The sequence below is a fragment of the Staurois parvus genome, unplaced genomic scaffold (assembly GCF_062004578.1).
Source record: "Staurois parvus isolate SC_StPar_1 unplaced genomic scaffold, SC_StPar_1.0 ptg000080l, whole genome shotgun sequence".
Taxonomy (NCBI): Eukaryota; Metazoa; Chordata; class Amphibia; order Anura; family Ranidae; genus Staurois; species Staurois parvus.
In genome coordinates, this window is record NW_028317876.1 from 7,598,334 (window position 1) to 7,614,993 (window position 16,660).

General features: G+C 41.4%; 1 protein-coding gene across 2 annotated transcripts in view; it reads left to right on the plus strand.

Moving 5' to 3' along the window:
* Positions 1-16,660, plus strand: part of IRF2 (interferon regulatory factor 2) — a 121,561-nt gene that overhangs the window by 89,641 nt on the left and 15,260 nt on the right. For both annotated transcript variants that reach the window (XM_089669632.1, XM_089669631.1), the window contains exons 5-7: positions 2,762-2,808; positions 8,487-8,604; positions 11,526-11,684. In XM_089669632.1, the coding sequence (XP_089525758.1) occupies positions 2,762-2,808; positions 8,487-8,604; positions 11,526-11,684 (324 nt within the window). The remainder of the gene's footprint in view (positions 1-2,761; positions 2,809-8,486; positions 8,605-11,525; positions 11,685-16,660) is intronic.

Sequence of the window (16,660 nt, forward strand, 5' to 3'; positions counted from 1 at the left end):
TTTAATAAAGCCCTTGCATAATGTAAGTAAATCTCCATGACATAACTTAAATGTGCAGTAAGAGAAATCTGGTCACTTTTTGCTTCTTAACCATTGCGGCACAGCATCTGAATGGCAGGATCAGAATTCAGTTTCAGGGTTGGTGTTCTAGCATAGTAACAACCTCATATGCTTACAGATTTTTGTTTGTTAAAACTTCCTGTATTTTTTATTAGCTCAGTGGGTTTCAAAATTCTCACTTTCATTTCCTACTTTGTCATTTTTCCTTAACAATCACACGGCACATTGCTATTCAAATACAAAAAATGCAGCGCTTGAGTGTATAATACAGGGAATTAGCATGAATAACAGATTTAAATGTTCATATTTCAACATGCACCAGATTCCACATTCTTAAATTGTTAAAACAATAATCAGATGAGTAATGAAGATCTATCCGTCTAATCAAGGTGCATATAGTGATGGTGATGCTAAAATCATAAGTTCTGTGATGTATCCAAAGAAATCCGTGACTTCCGTGATAGGGGAATAACTGTATAATGCACTAACCAGATAGCGCAAGTACATGCGCATTGGAGTATAATGACCTACTCCTGGTCACAGCCAGATGGTCCTCAGCGTGAAGCCCTCAAGGACACCAGTGCACCACTCTTGCCGTCTCCTACCACCAGGGGGGGTGCGCCTCTTTACAGTAACACGAAATCACTTTGTATCCTCTATCGCCAGGATTGGTGTACTTTCTTATCAGGAGATCATCTCAGGGGCTCAGCAATAAGACCCAAAAGAAAGAAATCTTGATAGTGTAGTATTTTATTCAAAGGTAAAAAAGTAAGTAATACACTTACATGGTAATGTCCAAAAAGCTGATGCATAGAATCCAAAAAGATGGCCGACAGTCAGATGCATGAAACCAGTGGATAATAAATGGTGTGAGAGGTGTCCTTATCTCTAACGCGTTTCGTGGCATTTGATAATGTGCCATTGCCACGAAACGCGTTAGGGATAAGGACACCTCTCACACCATTTATTATCCACTGGTTTCATGCATCTGACTGTCGGCCATCTTTTTGGATTCTATGCATCAGCTTTTTGGACATTACCATGTAAGTGTATTACTTACTTTTTTACCTTTGAATAAAATACTACACTATCAAGATTTCTTTCTTTTGGGTCTTATTGCTGAGCCCCTGAGATGATCTCCTGATAAGAAAGTACACCAATCCTGGTGATAGAGGATACAAAGTGATTTCGTGTTACTGTAAAGAGGCGCACCCCCCCTGGTGGTAGGAGACGGCAAGAGTGGTGCACTGGTGTCCTTGAGGGCTTCATGCTGAGGACCATCTGGCTGTGACCAGGAGTAGGTCATTATACTCCAATGCGCATGTACTTGCGCTATCTGGTTAGTGCATTATACAGTTATTCCCCTATCACGGAAGTCACGGATTTCTTTGGATACATCACAGAACTTATGATTTTAGCATCACCATCACTATATGCACCTTGATTAGACGGATAGATCTTCATTACTCATCTGATTATTGTTTTAACAATTTAAGAATGTGGAATCTGGTGCATGTTGAAATATGAACATTTAAATCTGTTATTCATGCTAATTCCCTGTATTATACACTCAAGCGCTGCATTTTTTGTATTTGAATTTTGATGAATGGGGTATACGAGGTTTACCTATATGCTAGCAGCTTGAATCCTATCATATCCAGCGCTCGTCCCTCTCTTCATATATTGGCACATTGCTATGTTTTGGTGGATAGGAGAATGGTGATCAGGCTCTGTTTTAAAGAATTTGTTTGGGACAATCTTATTTAGGATGGTCACTCAACCATGCTCCATTTTCTGTAAATTACTATAAATATTCCAACAGAATATGAGTGTCAGATAGGAGTGGTCACCCATAGCATCACTGCCTATAACAACGTTCTGCTTATTATTGCCCTTGTGATACTATCTACCAAGTAGGATGAGAATTGGAAATCTTAGCCCAGCTTTGCCTATAAACAGGATTCCTCTGGTCCAATAAGAATCCCTGTGTAGGCTACTTAAGAGGAGGTGCAGCACGCATAATACTGCAGGCAGTCTAAGCATTGGATTACTTTGGGAAAATCAATACCGATCGACCAAGCTTTTGTAACCTCTGAACACCAGTAGCTACCAGATTGGGGGACTGTTATCTAAAGCAGGCCATACATGATTCTTTTTTTTTTTTCTTTTCCATTCAACCACTGGCTTGAACGAAAAAGAAAACCCCATTCCTTCCATCCACACATTTGATGTGGATGGGGAATCACTGAGCTATTGTTCTTTGCTATAGTCGGTGGCACTGATCAATCAAACAAGCCAGCCCATACATTAATCGAAATTTGTCTGGTCCCTGCTGAAACAGCTGCATTATGATCCATGAGTAGCCGGCTTAATGTGTATAGGTACTTTAACATTATAACTATGGCCAGTAAAGATCTTTATTTGCATATGTGCTCATATTTACAAGAAGCATATTTGAATAACAATGTATTGTACCAGTGTATTCACTACAATATGTGCAGGAAAAATGGATAAAGACATACTGTGTAACACTTGTTATGGGAAGCGCTTAGTCAGACATGTACACAAAGAATTACTTAACTTGGTTTCCTGTTAACAGCTGCCTTAGAAAATAAGACTGTCCTGCATGCAAATGAGCAGACTGATATGGTACAGGTTATGCTTCCTAATAAACTCCTTTCTCTTTTGCTTTCCCTTTCAGGAAAAAGAGCAAAAGCAGAAAAAGAAGAAAGAATAAAACAAGAGAAGGTTTGGATTTTTATTTTTCCCACACTGCCTACTATATCTTAAAGTGAAACTAAACTGTGTCTGAGCACCACAAATTGAAAATGCTATTTAAGGTGGAATTCCAGGCTGATACTAACTAAGCCTAAACCTACCCCCCCTCCCCCTTCTAAATCCTATATGAGCAACCCTGTGAAAGAAAGATGCTTATACCTACCTATTCTCAGACCTCTCTAGTACAGTCACGTAATCTCTTCAGGGGAGAAGAGAGATTGACGACAACGGCTGCAATGCCTGGGTGGTGACATCACCCACAGGCTTACTATGGTGCATCCATTGTCGGCTGCCCCTCCATCCCCCTGAAACTGCTCCTGCAGGCCGATTATGTGACTGGTCCAGAGCACCCTGCGAATAGGCAAGTATTAGCATCTTCTTCCTTCTACAGGGTAGTTAGTATTGGATTTAGAAAGGGAGGTGGGAGCAGGTTTAACCACTTCCCATCCGGCCCATGTATATAAATGGCCAGACGGGAGCAGTGCCGAAGCAGGTGGCTGTTTAGAAACGGCCCCCTGCATTCACTGCCTGTGCATGCTTCCTGGGAGTGCGCAGCACCATGATCCGGTGCCTGCTATGTCCGATCGCTGTACGGGATCTCTGTGTGAGGTCCCGATTCATGTGATCACTGATTGGCCAATCAGTGATTACATGAATAGTAGTAAACAAGATGTCACTTCCTGACATCATTGCTTACTACTTGTGAAATCTGTGAATGATCACAGAGGTCACATGGTACAAGGCTATTCACAACAGCGTAGTACCATGTGACAAGCTGTGACCAATCACAGCTCTCACAGTATTTCTCAATGGCTGCAAGAATGTAGCCAGAGAGAAGGAGAAATGATTGCTTTTACAGTCTTTATGGGTGTAAAAGCAATCCGTGTAAAAAAAGAAAAAAAATCTTTATCACCCCCCACGAGTAGTACAGGGTCACTATGGTGACAGCATGTTAAAAAAAAAAACATAAATAATATAAAAATGTAAAAACATTTTTTTAAAAATTACAATTTTTGGCTCTAAACTAATTTGGGTTATTTTTTTTTTTTTACTAAAAAGATAGCTGAATACATTTTGGCCATGATTTATGAAGAAAGATTATTTGTTTGCAAAACTTTATTAGAAAAACACTTTTTTTTTCAAAATGTTTGGACTTTTTCATTTATATAGCAAAAATAGAAATTCCAGTGGTGAATAAATACCACCAAAATAAAGTTTTATCTGTCTCAATAAAAGCTAAAAAATCATATGGGTACAGTGTTGCATTAGCATGAAATTGTCATTCAAAGTGATAGCACTGAAAGCTGAAAATTGGCCTGCACAGGAAGGGGGTGAAAGTGTCCGGACTTGAAGTGGTTAAGCTTAGTTAATAGCCTGAAATTCCAATTTAATTCATTGTTACTATTCAAAGCAAACTCACCCATCCATCCATGTCACCATGCTTTATTTTTTATTTTTTTGAGAAACCACTTTGAAAAACACCCTCTAGCATTTCTATCTTTGGCCATATTGAGTAAGGGAAGGAGATTCATGTAGCTTTTACTTCCTGGAATCTATCTGCCATTAGGTCAGGCATGCAGGCAGGTGGATGTGCTTAGATGAAAAAGCCCCTTCTCCAGAGGAAAGAAAACCAATGCCCATGTAGACGCCTGGGATCTATGACATTATTTTGACTTGGGCCAGAAACCAGGATGCAACAAAAGAAATGTAAAAAAAAAAAAAAGGTCTAAAATGAGTAAATGTACCTTTCATTCTATTTACTAATGCTAGCAGAATAAGGATTAAAATAGTTACTGTTGATTGAGAGACTTTAGTTCTGCTTTAACAATAAATTAGTAGTATGTGTGTTGCTTTCTACTTATGTTCTTTGGCCCTAAATTTAAATGCAACATGCATTTTATGATGACCAGTATAGATATGTCTTTGCTTAAAGATCCCTGCCATCAGTTAGCAGTTTTTACTTAAAGTTCATCAGTAGTCTTTTCACTAACTATATGATGCAAACAAGAAAGGTGAGATAAAAAGACACTGCCCTGTTTGCAAATTTTAAAGGTTTTCTTGTATTTTGGAAGGCTGGGCCCCACATTCTCTATATGTGCATGTTATTACAGATGTTCTAAGGTAGGTTGTGGGAGTTGTTGAGCCTGTCAAACCTATGGGTTAGACAAGAGCCGGTCTGAGAAATAATCTAATCTATGTGACCTACAACCTGGCTTCAGGCCAGTCTTGGAGAACAGTCCATTGGGTAGGTAATAAAATCTGTGCTATTAGCTAAAGCCTGTTCCCATCCCTATCTCTAGGGGGTTAGGTTGGTTGACAGAAAAGGCAACTCTTCATGTTTTATTTTGTGGCAAGTTTATCATACTTGCACTTTTACTCTGTGCAAGTTTAAGCATCTAAGCAATGTCGCAGTGTTCTTTTTATTATTTTTGCAGCTTTAGGCGCTATTCCTTACAAATTGAGTAAGATTTCGTTCACCAGGTAAAATTATTGACCAAACACAATTTCTGGCAGCCTTGAGGGCAGTTGTGTCTTTTAGGGCTCGGGTGACCATGGAGATTACAGAACGAAAACAGCCACAAATGGACAAAAGTGTTTGTGCTAACAGTCATTCTTGCAGTTACTGCATTGTTCAAACGTTTTTGTATAGAAATAAATTGATGGTCAGGAAAGTGGCACGGTGCTAATGGTGGCTTTGGTCATTAGCATTTCTACCTGTGCTGAAGAATAGCTGACTCTGTAAGCAGAACAATACCTACTTTTTCCACAGTTTTTTTTTTTTAATGCCATTTTTTTTAAAACCATACGGGTTCAGGTTTTATATTGGTAAAGTATATTAGACATTGCAACTTTAGGACTTGTAACGTGGTATATTTATAGGCTGAAATTAACTGCAGGAATGGTATCATATATTTGAGTCAGTAAAAAATTGTCTGAAGCAACAGGTGGTGAACAGTTCATTTAAAGCCAGTCTTTCTCTGTTCATGGGCACCTTTAGGATCCACTCACAAAATCTTGCCTTCGAAATGTATTTAAGGAGCATTCCCTGTGAGTTGTGTGAAGAAATAACTGAATAGCAATGCAGTTCATGGCAAAAACAGCACTAAATACAACTGGTCCCAGTTTTAAATGATCCTCTTCAAAATTCATAGACTCGGTACCAGATGATTCAACCCTAACTTCAGCCAAAAAGAAATTAGAACGTAACACAGAGTTACATTTTCAGGCAGGTATTTATTTGTGTCTGTGAACCCATTCGGGAGATTTTTGCTCACTCTTTGTCCCTGTAGATCCAGGACAAGAAATGGGGGTAGCATAGTTGTCACTGTGACAGGAAGGCACAGGCAGTAAAAAAAACATTGTCAAATGTTCTGACTCTTAGTAAAAACATACTTTTTGTTTTGTCTGCATCTCTATTTGGAGGGATTTGCCTTCACTTCCTGTCCTGAAAGTGAATTAGGGGAAATTTTCCATATAGGGACACAGGCAGCAATTACACCTGACAGAGGTGCTCTCTGTTTTTCTCTGACTTTCAAAAATGCTTTATATACAGTCATGGCCGAAATTGTTGGCACCCTTGATATTTTTCCTGAAAATCAAGTATTTCACACAAAAAAGGTATTGCATTAACACATGTTTTGCTATACACATGTTTATTCCCTTTGTATGTATTGGAACAAATATAAAACAGAGGCAGAAAAGCAAATATGACATAATGTCACACAAAACCCCAAAAATGGGCTGGACAAAAGTATTGGCACCCTTAACTTAATATTTGGTTGCACACCCTTTGGAAAACATAACTGAAATCAGTTGCTTCCTATAACCATCAATAAGCTTCTGACACCTCTCACCCGGAATTTTGGACCACTCTTCCTTTGCAAACAGCTCCAGGTCTCTCTTATTGGAAGGACACCTTTTCCCAACAGCAATTTTAAGATCTCTCCACAGGTGTTCAATGGGATTTAGATCTGGGCTCATTGCTGGCCACTTCAGAACTCTCCAGCGCTTCTTTGCCATCCATTTCTGAGTGCTTTTTGACGTATGTTTGGGGTCATTGTCCTGCTGGAAGACCCAGGATCTTGGACGCAAACCCAGCTTTCTGACACTGGGCCCTACAGTGCGACCCAAAATCCTTTGGTAATCCTCAGATTTCATGATGCCTTGCACACAGTCAAGGCACCCAGTGCCAGAGGCAGCAAAACAACCCCAAAACATCATTGAACCTCCACCATATTTTACCGTAGGTACTGTGTTTTGTTCTTTGTAGGCCTCATTCCGTTTTCGGTAAACAGTAGAATGATGTGCTTTACCGAAAAGCTCTATCTTGGTCTCATCTGTCCACAAGACGTTTTCCCAGAAGGCTTTTGGCTTACTCAAGTACATTTTGGCAAACTGTAGTCTTGCTTTTTTATGTCTCTGTGTCAGCAGTGGGGTCCTCCTGGGTCTCCTGCCATAGCGTTTCATTTCATTTAAATGTCGACGGATAGTTCGCGCTGACACTGATGCTCCCTGAGCCTGCAGGACAGCTTGAATGTCTTTGGAACATGTTTGGGGCTGCTTATCCACCATCCGGACTATTCTGCGTTGCAATCTTTCATCAATTTTCCTCATCCGTCCACGACCAGGGAGATTAGCTACAGTGCCATGGGTTGCAAACTTCTTGATAATGTTGCGCACTGTGGACAAAGGCAAATCTAGTTCTCTGGAGATGGACTTGTAACCTTGAGATTGTTGATATTTTGCCACAATTTTGGTTCTCAGGTCCTCAGACAGTTCTCGTCTCCTCTTTCTGTTGTCCATGCTTAGTGTGGCACAGACAGACACACAATGCAAAGGTTAAGTGAACGTCTCTCCTTTTTATCTGCTTTCAGGTGTGATTTCTATATTGCCCACACCTGTTACTTGCCCCAGGTGAGTTTACAGGAGCATCACATGCTTGTAACATTCTTATTTATCCGCAGTTGTGAAAGGGTGCCAATACTTTTGTCCAGCCCATTTTTGGAGGTTTGTGTGACATTATGTCGAATTTGCTTTCTTTCCTCCCTTTTTTTGTTTTGTCCCAATACACACAAAGGGAATAAACATGTGTATAGCAAAACATGTGTTAATGCAATACGTTTCGTGAGAAATACATGATTTCCTGGAGAAATATCAAGGGTGCCAACAATTTCGGCCATGACTGTATATATTTGGTTGAAGCAAAAAAAAACCATGTGCACTAATTGTTGTTGTGGTGGCATGTGCACATTTATTCCAAAGTATTTAAGAAAAGAACCACAAAATGTTAAAAATACACTTCAGGGGTGGGGGACTGTGAGAATCGTATGATGAAGGTTCCAGTTTCAGTTTGACTAGTAAGAAGGTTAGAAGCTCTAAAGCTGTGTATTTGATAAGGGGAAAATAGCTGTGATGTACGTCATGAGCATCATTTTTCACATTTACCACCTTGCTGAGTGAACACTACTTGGAAAGTAACAATTTTTACAATTAAGAAGCCATGTCTAGGAAAGCACATTTTTTTTGTGTTCTGTCCATCTTCTTTAGTAATGATCCCTAATACAAAGGTCACATCATTAGAGTAGAAGGAATAAAATAAAAATATAATGCTTGGATAGATTTATTTAATTCTATGTGTTTGTGTCCAGGAGGAACTTGGCCAGAGACCGTTGCCATTGCTGAATGGAGCATATACCCTTCCTCCACAATATGCATTCATATGTTCGACATTGAGACCAGAAGTTGATAGCACTGTAAATATTGTAGGTGAGTGTTTCAACTGCTCTATCTATAAAACTAGTGGTAGGTTACTTCATATTAGAAGAATCTTTTCTTAGGTCTCATGCACACTTAGGGGCACCCGGTCTATTGAGAATGGATTTACATGCCCAGGAAACATAGCTGCAGCCTTCAACTGCCCATAGTAATTAATGGCTGTACACTAGCTGTATATGGGTACATGCCGTGCTTGCATTATCTTGTACAAGGGTAAAACAATCCCTGGACCCACAAAAGCCGCATTTAGGGATTTATGCCTATGCAAGTGCATGCGTTTATTCAAGCATGGTGTATACAAGTGTACAGCTAGTGGGCAGTCATTTATTACCTCTTGGGCGCGGAAATAAGCATGTAGTTTGTGCCAGGTGCCTGAAAGCCTCCATGTGCATGAGGCCTTATTGTCTATAGGGGTATTTCATACAAGGTATGATCCTGGTTTTATGCTGCCAGTAACAAATGTTTGCCAATTACTGCATTGGCATACCTGTGTATGGCACAGCAATTGACAATTCTCTTTAGTGTGAGCGATCCAAGCTAAAAAAAGGTAAAATATTAAATTTTTTTAATGCATACCATACTCAGAGATTCGATGGATCTCTGAAAAGAACTGATTCTTTATATACTAAGTGTATAGGTTTCTCCATGCAAAGTCAATGCTTTTATATAGATTGTATAAGCTTTGTTCCAGGTTGAAGAAATAACCTTTAAAAATTAAAGTTCCCTTCTCTGAATCTATAGTAGATCTTGTCAAAGTTGTTAAAATAATACAAAAATCAGGGTCACAATTTATGTATTTTTTCCATTCCTGTTGACTTTACTAATTTGCATATCGGTAAATCATTAAATAGAACCTGTCGGGATATGGAAGTTGCCATAGCTTACTTAGGATACGAAGTCACAAGTGTACACTCACTGTCCATTGTATTAGGTACACCTGTTCAATTGCTTGGTAACACAAATTGCTAATCAGCCAATCACACGGCAGCAACTCAATGCATTTAGGCAGGTGGACGTGGTGAAGATTACTTGCTGAAGTCGACCCCCAACAATATTGAAGTTCTGAACTGCCATCCTCATATATTACTCCAGATCACAGATGGATACATCAAGGTGGAAATTCCATGTATAGAAAAAGACAGTCCTACCTCCACTTTCCCAACAAGCATCAGTGCACTCTGTAATCTAATAGACTTGGCCAAACACACCCTCTCTCTTCCAAGTGTTCTTGTGCAGACTTCAGGTCTGCACAAGAACACTTGAGATGAGGGATGTGGTTTTTACTCATCTCTGCCACCATAGAGCAACAGAGTGGGAGGGCTTTTTTTGTGATAATTGGTTACAAATCATAACATACATCAGGACAGGGGATGGGCTTGATGTTCGAGTCGAACTTAAGTTCGACTTGAACATCAGCCATTCGTGTGTTTGCCGAACACACGAACGGTAAGGGTTGCAGCGGGCTATTCGCCTGCCGCACCCCACAATGCACTGTGCTCTCACAGTGCATTGTGAGCCATGATTGGCCAAAGCAATTCTGATAAATGTCAGATTGCGGGTGCAGTCACCTCGGCGTGCGTCAGGTTTTTTTTATTATTATTTGGCGAGTCGGCGTCATCATGACAACGCTGGATGCAATGATTGACGACGGAAAACAATGGAACCATTTTCTTGGCTTTTTTTTTTTTTTAATAAGACTTGTAAAAAAAACTTTTTTTTTTTTTTTTTTTCCTTCAATTAAAGGAATTTTCAAAAGACTGGTCTCTTTGTTTTTCCCTAAATTTAACCCTTTAGTGAATGGGTAAGAGTACAAGCACCCCTTAACTCATTCAGAAGGGTGGGGGGCAGCATCAGGGTGCCCTCTTATTTAAAGGGTCTGGTAGGAGTTTAAGGGGACGCCACACTCCCCCCCCCCCCACCCCCATTTCTTGGGGGTGGGGTTCCCCTTTAAAGGCCTACCAGGCCTAAAGGGCCTGGTATGGCTTTTAGGGGGAACCCCACACACTACCCCCCCCCTATTTTTGGGAGGTGGGGTTCCCCTTAAAAATCCATACAAATATAATAAAAGAAAAAATGTCAGTCCTGCTGCAGCAGGTTCTATAGATTGTACGGATGTGCAATTTTGCAGGTGGGTTAAGGGGACCCTTCAGGCATGATATTCAAAGGAATTTTTCTTTTCTTTTTTTTTTTTTTTACTTTTAAGCAATGAAAAATGACTGCACCTTTAAAAACGGTACTTTTTTAATTTTTTTTGTTGTGCCCTGCCCTATCCCTGACAATTTTTGAGTAAGTAGTAGCCTGTTCTGCCCCCACAAGAGATGGGTTGCAGTGCCAGGTATTGCTTGCATGGGTGCAGTAGATGAAAAATTGGCACCATCCCTTAATTCAGTTTCTCTCCCTCATTCAGCTAATGTGACCCAAGTGCTGATGGAGAGGGGCAGAGGTGGTTCAAACAAGGATGGTGTGCAGACACCCTACAACCTTATCAACTGGTGACATCATTGGTTGTTAGGACACTGGCAGTTGGAAGGTTGTAATGGTGCACAATGAAAATCTGTGGCTTTATGTGACTTAAAGGCATGTTTGATCCACCCACTGGCTTATATACAATTTTTGGGAAATTTTTAGGCATTTTGCCAAGGCAACCCTGAAGAAACCTGAAGGCAGCCCTTTTGATAAATAGGGATTTGTGTGTAGAAGGTACTGATTTTGTGAAAAAATAATAAAACACACGACATTTATCTTTTTTTACATTAACAGTCTATTTACTATTTCGTTTTGCACTTTATATAAACTTTGATGTGATTTTCAGAAACATAAGCCAGATTATAATGTATGCATCACGTATCAGGTGGTAAACCTACCAGTACTTATTACTTGTAAAATGTAATCTGTGTGTTTCCATGTTGCAGATGGAACTGCATATAACAATAGCATGGTGGAAGAAATGATTGTCACCAACCCTCCTGATGTTTGTCAAGTTGTTGAAGTAATGACAGAAAGTGATGAGCAGCCAGCATATCCCTCTCAGCATTATCCACTGCAGATCTCCCCAGTCTCTTCCTACGAAGGTCAGTAAGCAAAGTGTAATTCCTCAAGGTGGTTGTATAAAACCTTCTGTGCCTGGGATCCCCCCCGACTTATCTGAGCATCATCGTGGTCCAGCACTGTGCTTGAGAGCAGCTGTTCTCCTGGCCCCACCCCTCCTTACAGGGCAGATTAATAGCAGTGGGAGCCATTGGCTCCTGCATCTGTTAATCAAACTCTGCAACGAGGGAGCAGCGAGGGGTGGTGCTGTTCCCTGCTGTCTGTGCAGGCAGCAAGGCTTGGGAGCAAACCCACACCAGTGCCCCCATAGGAAGGACTGACCTTACAGGTAGGGAATGAAGAATATTAGACACTGTCTTCAAGTACTATAGCCATGGAGTGAACACCCTTACAGTCATATAATGAAAAATGTATTAAAAAGGACCTGTGCTGTGGATACTGTGCCCTAAATTGTCAAGCGGAGGGAACAGGACTAATAACCCACATTACCTGTACACTCTCCGCCGCTGATCTTTTACCCATGGTCAACCTACCATGCCTTATTCCTTGCTGTGTGTTTGCATGGAGGCAGCTATCTTGATAGAGGAGCATGACTTTGCTTTCAGATGTCACACCTGCCCTCTGATGACTGGTAATTTATTTGTTTGCTAGGGGAATGATCAAGAAGTTTCAATAGAAGTAGAATCAGCACAAATTTAAAGAATGATTGAAGCATAAGAAAAGGAGGTAGTTTGTTGCATGTAGTCCCTCACTCCAAATCAAATCCGCAGTCATCAGAAGTAGGAGTGGGCAGCATATGGCTTAGATAGTCTTACACTGTAGATATGCAGCTATGATGCTATTGAAACAGAAGTGTCTATGCACAGTCGTGTCAGGAAGCGCAGAAATTGTGGAGTAAGATGGATTTTCAGGGTACTACTTAGCCACAATTATCCCTGTCTAGATAAGTCTCCATATGTTAGCAAAACTTTCGTTTTTAGTATACTTTTGAGTATAGGTCCAGTATCCCTATAGCCAGGAGTGGCCGCTATATTAAGGTGTACTAAACCCACAACCATAAAATCAGTCTGTATATGCAGTAAAGCATGCTTGATATACTCACTGTGGAACCTAAGGGGTTAATTCGCATTGTGTAAGAAAGTGTTTGATCCTGTTTTCTCTAATCCTCCCCTACTTCTACTGTCCCCAAGCCATCTGCTGACAGAACAGAGCCTTGGGGGCAAGCTGCGTATGCTCAGTTTAGTGTGTATGGCTAGAAAGTTGTTTTGTTTTTTTTTGGGGGGGGGGCATGTAATCAGCACAGGGCCAATTGGCACTATCCAGACAGAGGGTCGGGGGTTATGCAGCCTCATAGGATAATCAGAGGAGAACGAAAACTCCTCCTACAAGCTTTAACCAGTGCTCAGCTGGACATTGATAGAAGTCACTTGACATGTCATATACTGTTGATGAGAAAAGGTATTTAGCAGTTTATAAGATAATAGCATTTCCATGTTGTGTGTACTGTGCGAGAATAGATATAGTGAATGCAGGGTCCTGGGTTTAGTAACACTTTAACTCCACTCCTGCCAGGTTAAATATCTAAAGTGCCTACATGTAGAGACTACTTGCAGTGTGAGATGGGTATTAGAGGTATTTTTGTATTAAGTTTCTTTCATATACAATTAAATTATGAGCATGTAGTATAGCTTTCTATACCCTTGTGCCACAAAGAGCGGACACTAGTCTTTACAGCCACAAAAGCATATGCAGTTCTCTGTATTTGTTTTACCTTTTATTGTTCTTGGTAGCTCAGCAACAGGAAAGTAGCTCAAAATGAAACAATATTACTGCTTGTTAAGCTGTGCAAATCCCTGCTAACCATATGAATATTAGGTTTAAAATGTATTCTAGAAATAAGACATGCTGGAACTACACCCACAAAAGCTAGATACTTCATGGTTGAAACTCACAGGCAGGAAAAGCTACAGAATGGTGCCCAGTGCTGTAAACAGGTCTAATGCACAAATGCATGGTGGGTAACAAAGAGAAGTGAAAAAACAGGAAAGTAATAAAATGAGTCTGTTGTTTGAGAAATCTATGTCAAAGGTTATGTTTCAGAGCCATCAAAATGCAGTGGGGAGGGTAACAGATATATAGAGGGGAGTTTACAGGGTAAAATATTACTAAACCATTCCTAAACTAGAACTTAATTTTGCTTATGAGGATCTCTGAAAATGTATGTATGTCCATGTTCAGCAGAAAATTCTCCTTTGGTTTTCCTTTGGTTCCATGGTAACTGGACTATTGTCTGTTTCTTTGTTATTTTAAAATAGAAAAGGAAATGGATTTTTCTTTAAAAGCAAGGTGCTTGCATTCATTGTGTGCACTTTCCTGAAATCATTTCTACTTCATGTACTTCAAGTTTTATACATAGGTTTACAAAAACTAACTTCGAGGGCAGGTAAAGAATGGTATAGATTTATCTATGAAGTAGGCTGTTGAGTATCAATCCTCATTCAAGATTTAGCTTTAAATTGGGTTGGAATTGATAAAGTTTGTCTCAGCCAAAGGTCATACAGAGTGGGGGCAAAGTGTCCTTGAATGTGAGACAAGGTTACTGTTATCTTGCAGATCAGTTTTTGAAATATTACATTTGGTAGCTAGGGGGTTGGAGCAAACTTCTTTAAACTGAAAGGATTGCTGAAGTTGGCAGCATTGAAGGTAGAAGTCTTTAGTTGTAGTTTTTGGTCTTTAATTGTAGTTTTTATTCCATAGTTACATTTGTCCAGCTTGGACCAATGTAAGTATGCATATCTGATACCTGACCGATCCCTGTGTAAGCTGCAAATCACTGTAGTATTCACCACTACTTCAGCGATTATTATTATACAGTATTTATAAAGCGCCAATAGTTCGCTCAGCGCTGTACATTACAAAGGGGGACAGAACATGTGACAGACCAATACCAATACAATGCAAAACATGAGGGGATTGAGGGCCCTGCTCTTTCGAGCTTACAATCTAGGAGGGAGGGGATAGTGGTACAGGAGGAGATAGCTGTGGGGGATGGAGTGGTAGGAGGAGTGGAGGAGGTCGGCAAGTTAGCAGGGGGTGGGGTAGGCTTCCCTGAAGAGATGGGTTTTCAGGGTGCGCCTAAAGGAGAGGAGAGTAGGTGATAATTTGATGGGTTGGGGCAGGGAGTTCCAGAGGATGGGTGACACCCTGGAGAAATCCTGGAGGCTGGCATGGGAGGAGGAGACCAGGGAACTAGAGAGAAGGAGGTCTTGTGAGGAGCAGAGTGTGCGTGCTGGGCGGTACTTGGATATTAGGTCAGTGATGTAGTTCGGGGCAGTATGGTGGACAGCTTTGTACGTCAGCGTTAGGATTTTGAATTTGATCCGTTGCGCAATCGGAAGCCAGTGGAGGGATTGGCAGAAGTCAGTGGGGGGGTGGTGTCCGGGCTGGGGGGAAGACAAGAAACTCAGTTTTGGAGAGATTCAGTTTAAGGAAGTGGAGCGACATCCAGTCTGATATGTTGCTCAGTAGGTGTGTGATTCGGGCAGAGACCGAGGGGGTGAGGTGGGGGGTTGAGAGATAGATTTGTGTGTCGTCGGCATAGAGGTGGTAGTTGAAGCCGTGAGAGTGTATGAGTTGGCCAAGGGAGGAGGTGTTGATGGAGAAGAGAAGGGGCCGAGGACAGAGCCTTGAGGGACCCCAACAGAGACAGTATTTATATAGCGCCAACAGTTCGCTCAGCGCTGTACAATACAATGGGAGACAATACACATGACAGTACAATAACAATACAATGCGATAAACGAGGGGTTCGAGGGCCCTGCTCCTTGGAGCTTACAATCTAGGAGGGAGGGAATAGTGGTACGGGAGGAATAGCTGTGGGGGATGGGAGTGGTAGGAGGAGTGGAGGAGATTGGCGTTTAGCTGAGGGCGGGGTAGGCTTCCTTGAAGAGGTGGGTTTTCAGGGTGCGCCTAAAGGAGAGGAGAGTAGGTGATAGTCTAATGGATTGGGGTAGGAAGTTCCAGAGGATGGGGGAAGCCCTGGAGAAGTTCTGGAGACTGGCATGGGAGGAGGAGACCAGGGAACTAGAGAGAAGGAGGTCTTGTGAGGAGCGGAGAGTACATTTAGGTTGGTATTTGGATATCAGGTCGGTGATGTACTTTGAGGCAGTGTTATGGACAGCTTTGTACATCAGTGTTAGCATTTTGAATTGTATCCGTTGGACAATTGGAAGCCAGTGGAGGGATTGGCAGAGGGGGGTGGCGGATACGGAGCGGTTAGTAAGGTGGATGAGTCTGGCCGCAGTATTCAGGATAGACTGAAGCAGGGATAGCCTGTTGTGAGGTAGGCCAGTGAGGAGGGAGTTACAGTAGTCAAGTCGTGATATGATAAGGGAGTGAATGAGTTGCTTAGTAGTTTCCGGGGTTAGGAACGGACATATTTTGGAGATTTGGCAGGGGTGGAGTCTACATGAGTTTGTCAGCGATTGAACCTGGGGCTGGAAGGACAGATTGGAGTCTAGGATGACACCAAGTACTTTGGCTTGCGGAGTGGGACTGATGGTGGCATTGTTGGTCGTGATGGAGAAGTTGGGGGGCGCGGGCTGGGGGGAAAACTAGGAGCTCGGTTTTGGAAAGGTTCAGTTTGAGGAAGTGGAGTGACATCCAATCCGATATTTCGTTCAGTAGGCTAGCGATGGCAACAATCTTCCGGGTCCAGTGCTGAGTGGCTGCAATTCTGCATAGTAACCACGGAGAGGTGCTGTCTTGTAACTGCCACCCTTCAGTGAAAGCCTTGTATTTTTTTTTCAGTAAGACATGGTTATCCATTCACATAATGTTCAGGCAGATTGAGAGGTGCAGTTTTACAAAGGACACACACATATATATGCAGGTCCTCTATAAGGATTCTCATTGTCCTCAGAATAATTTAAGCGGTCCGCATTCACCTTCATCATAGTATCATGTTGGCACTGGCAATGATCATATCTGATGCTTCCAA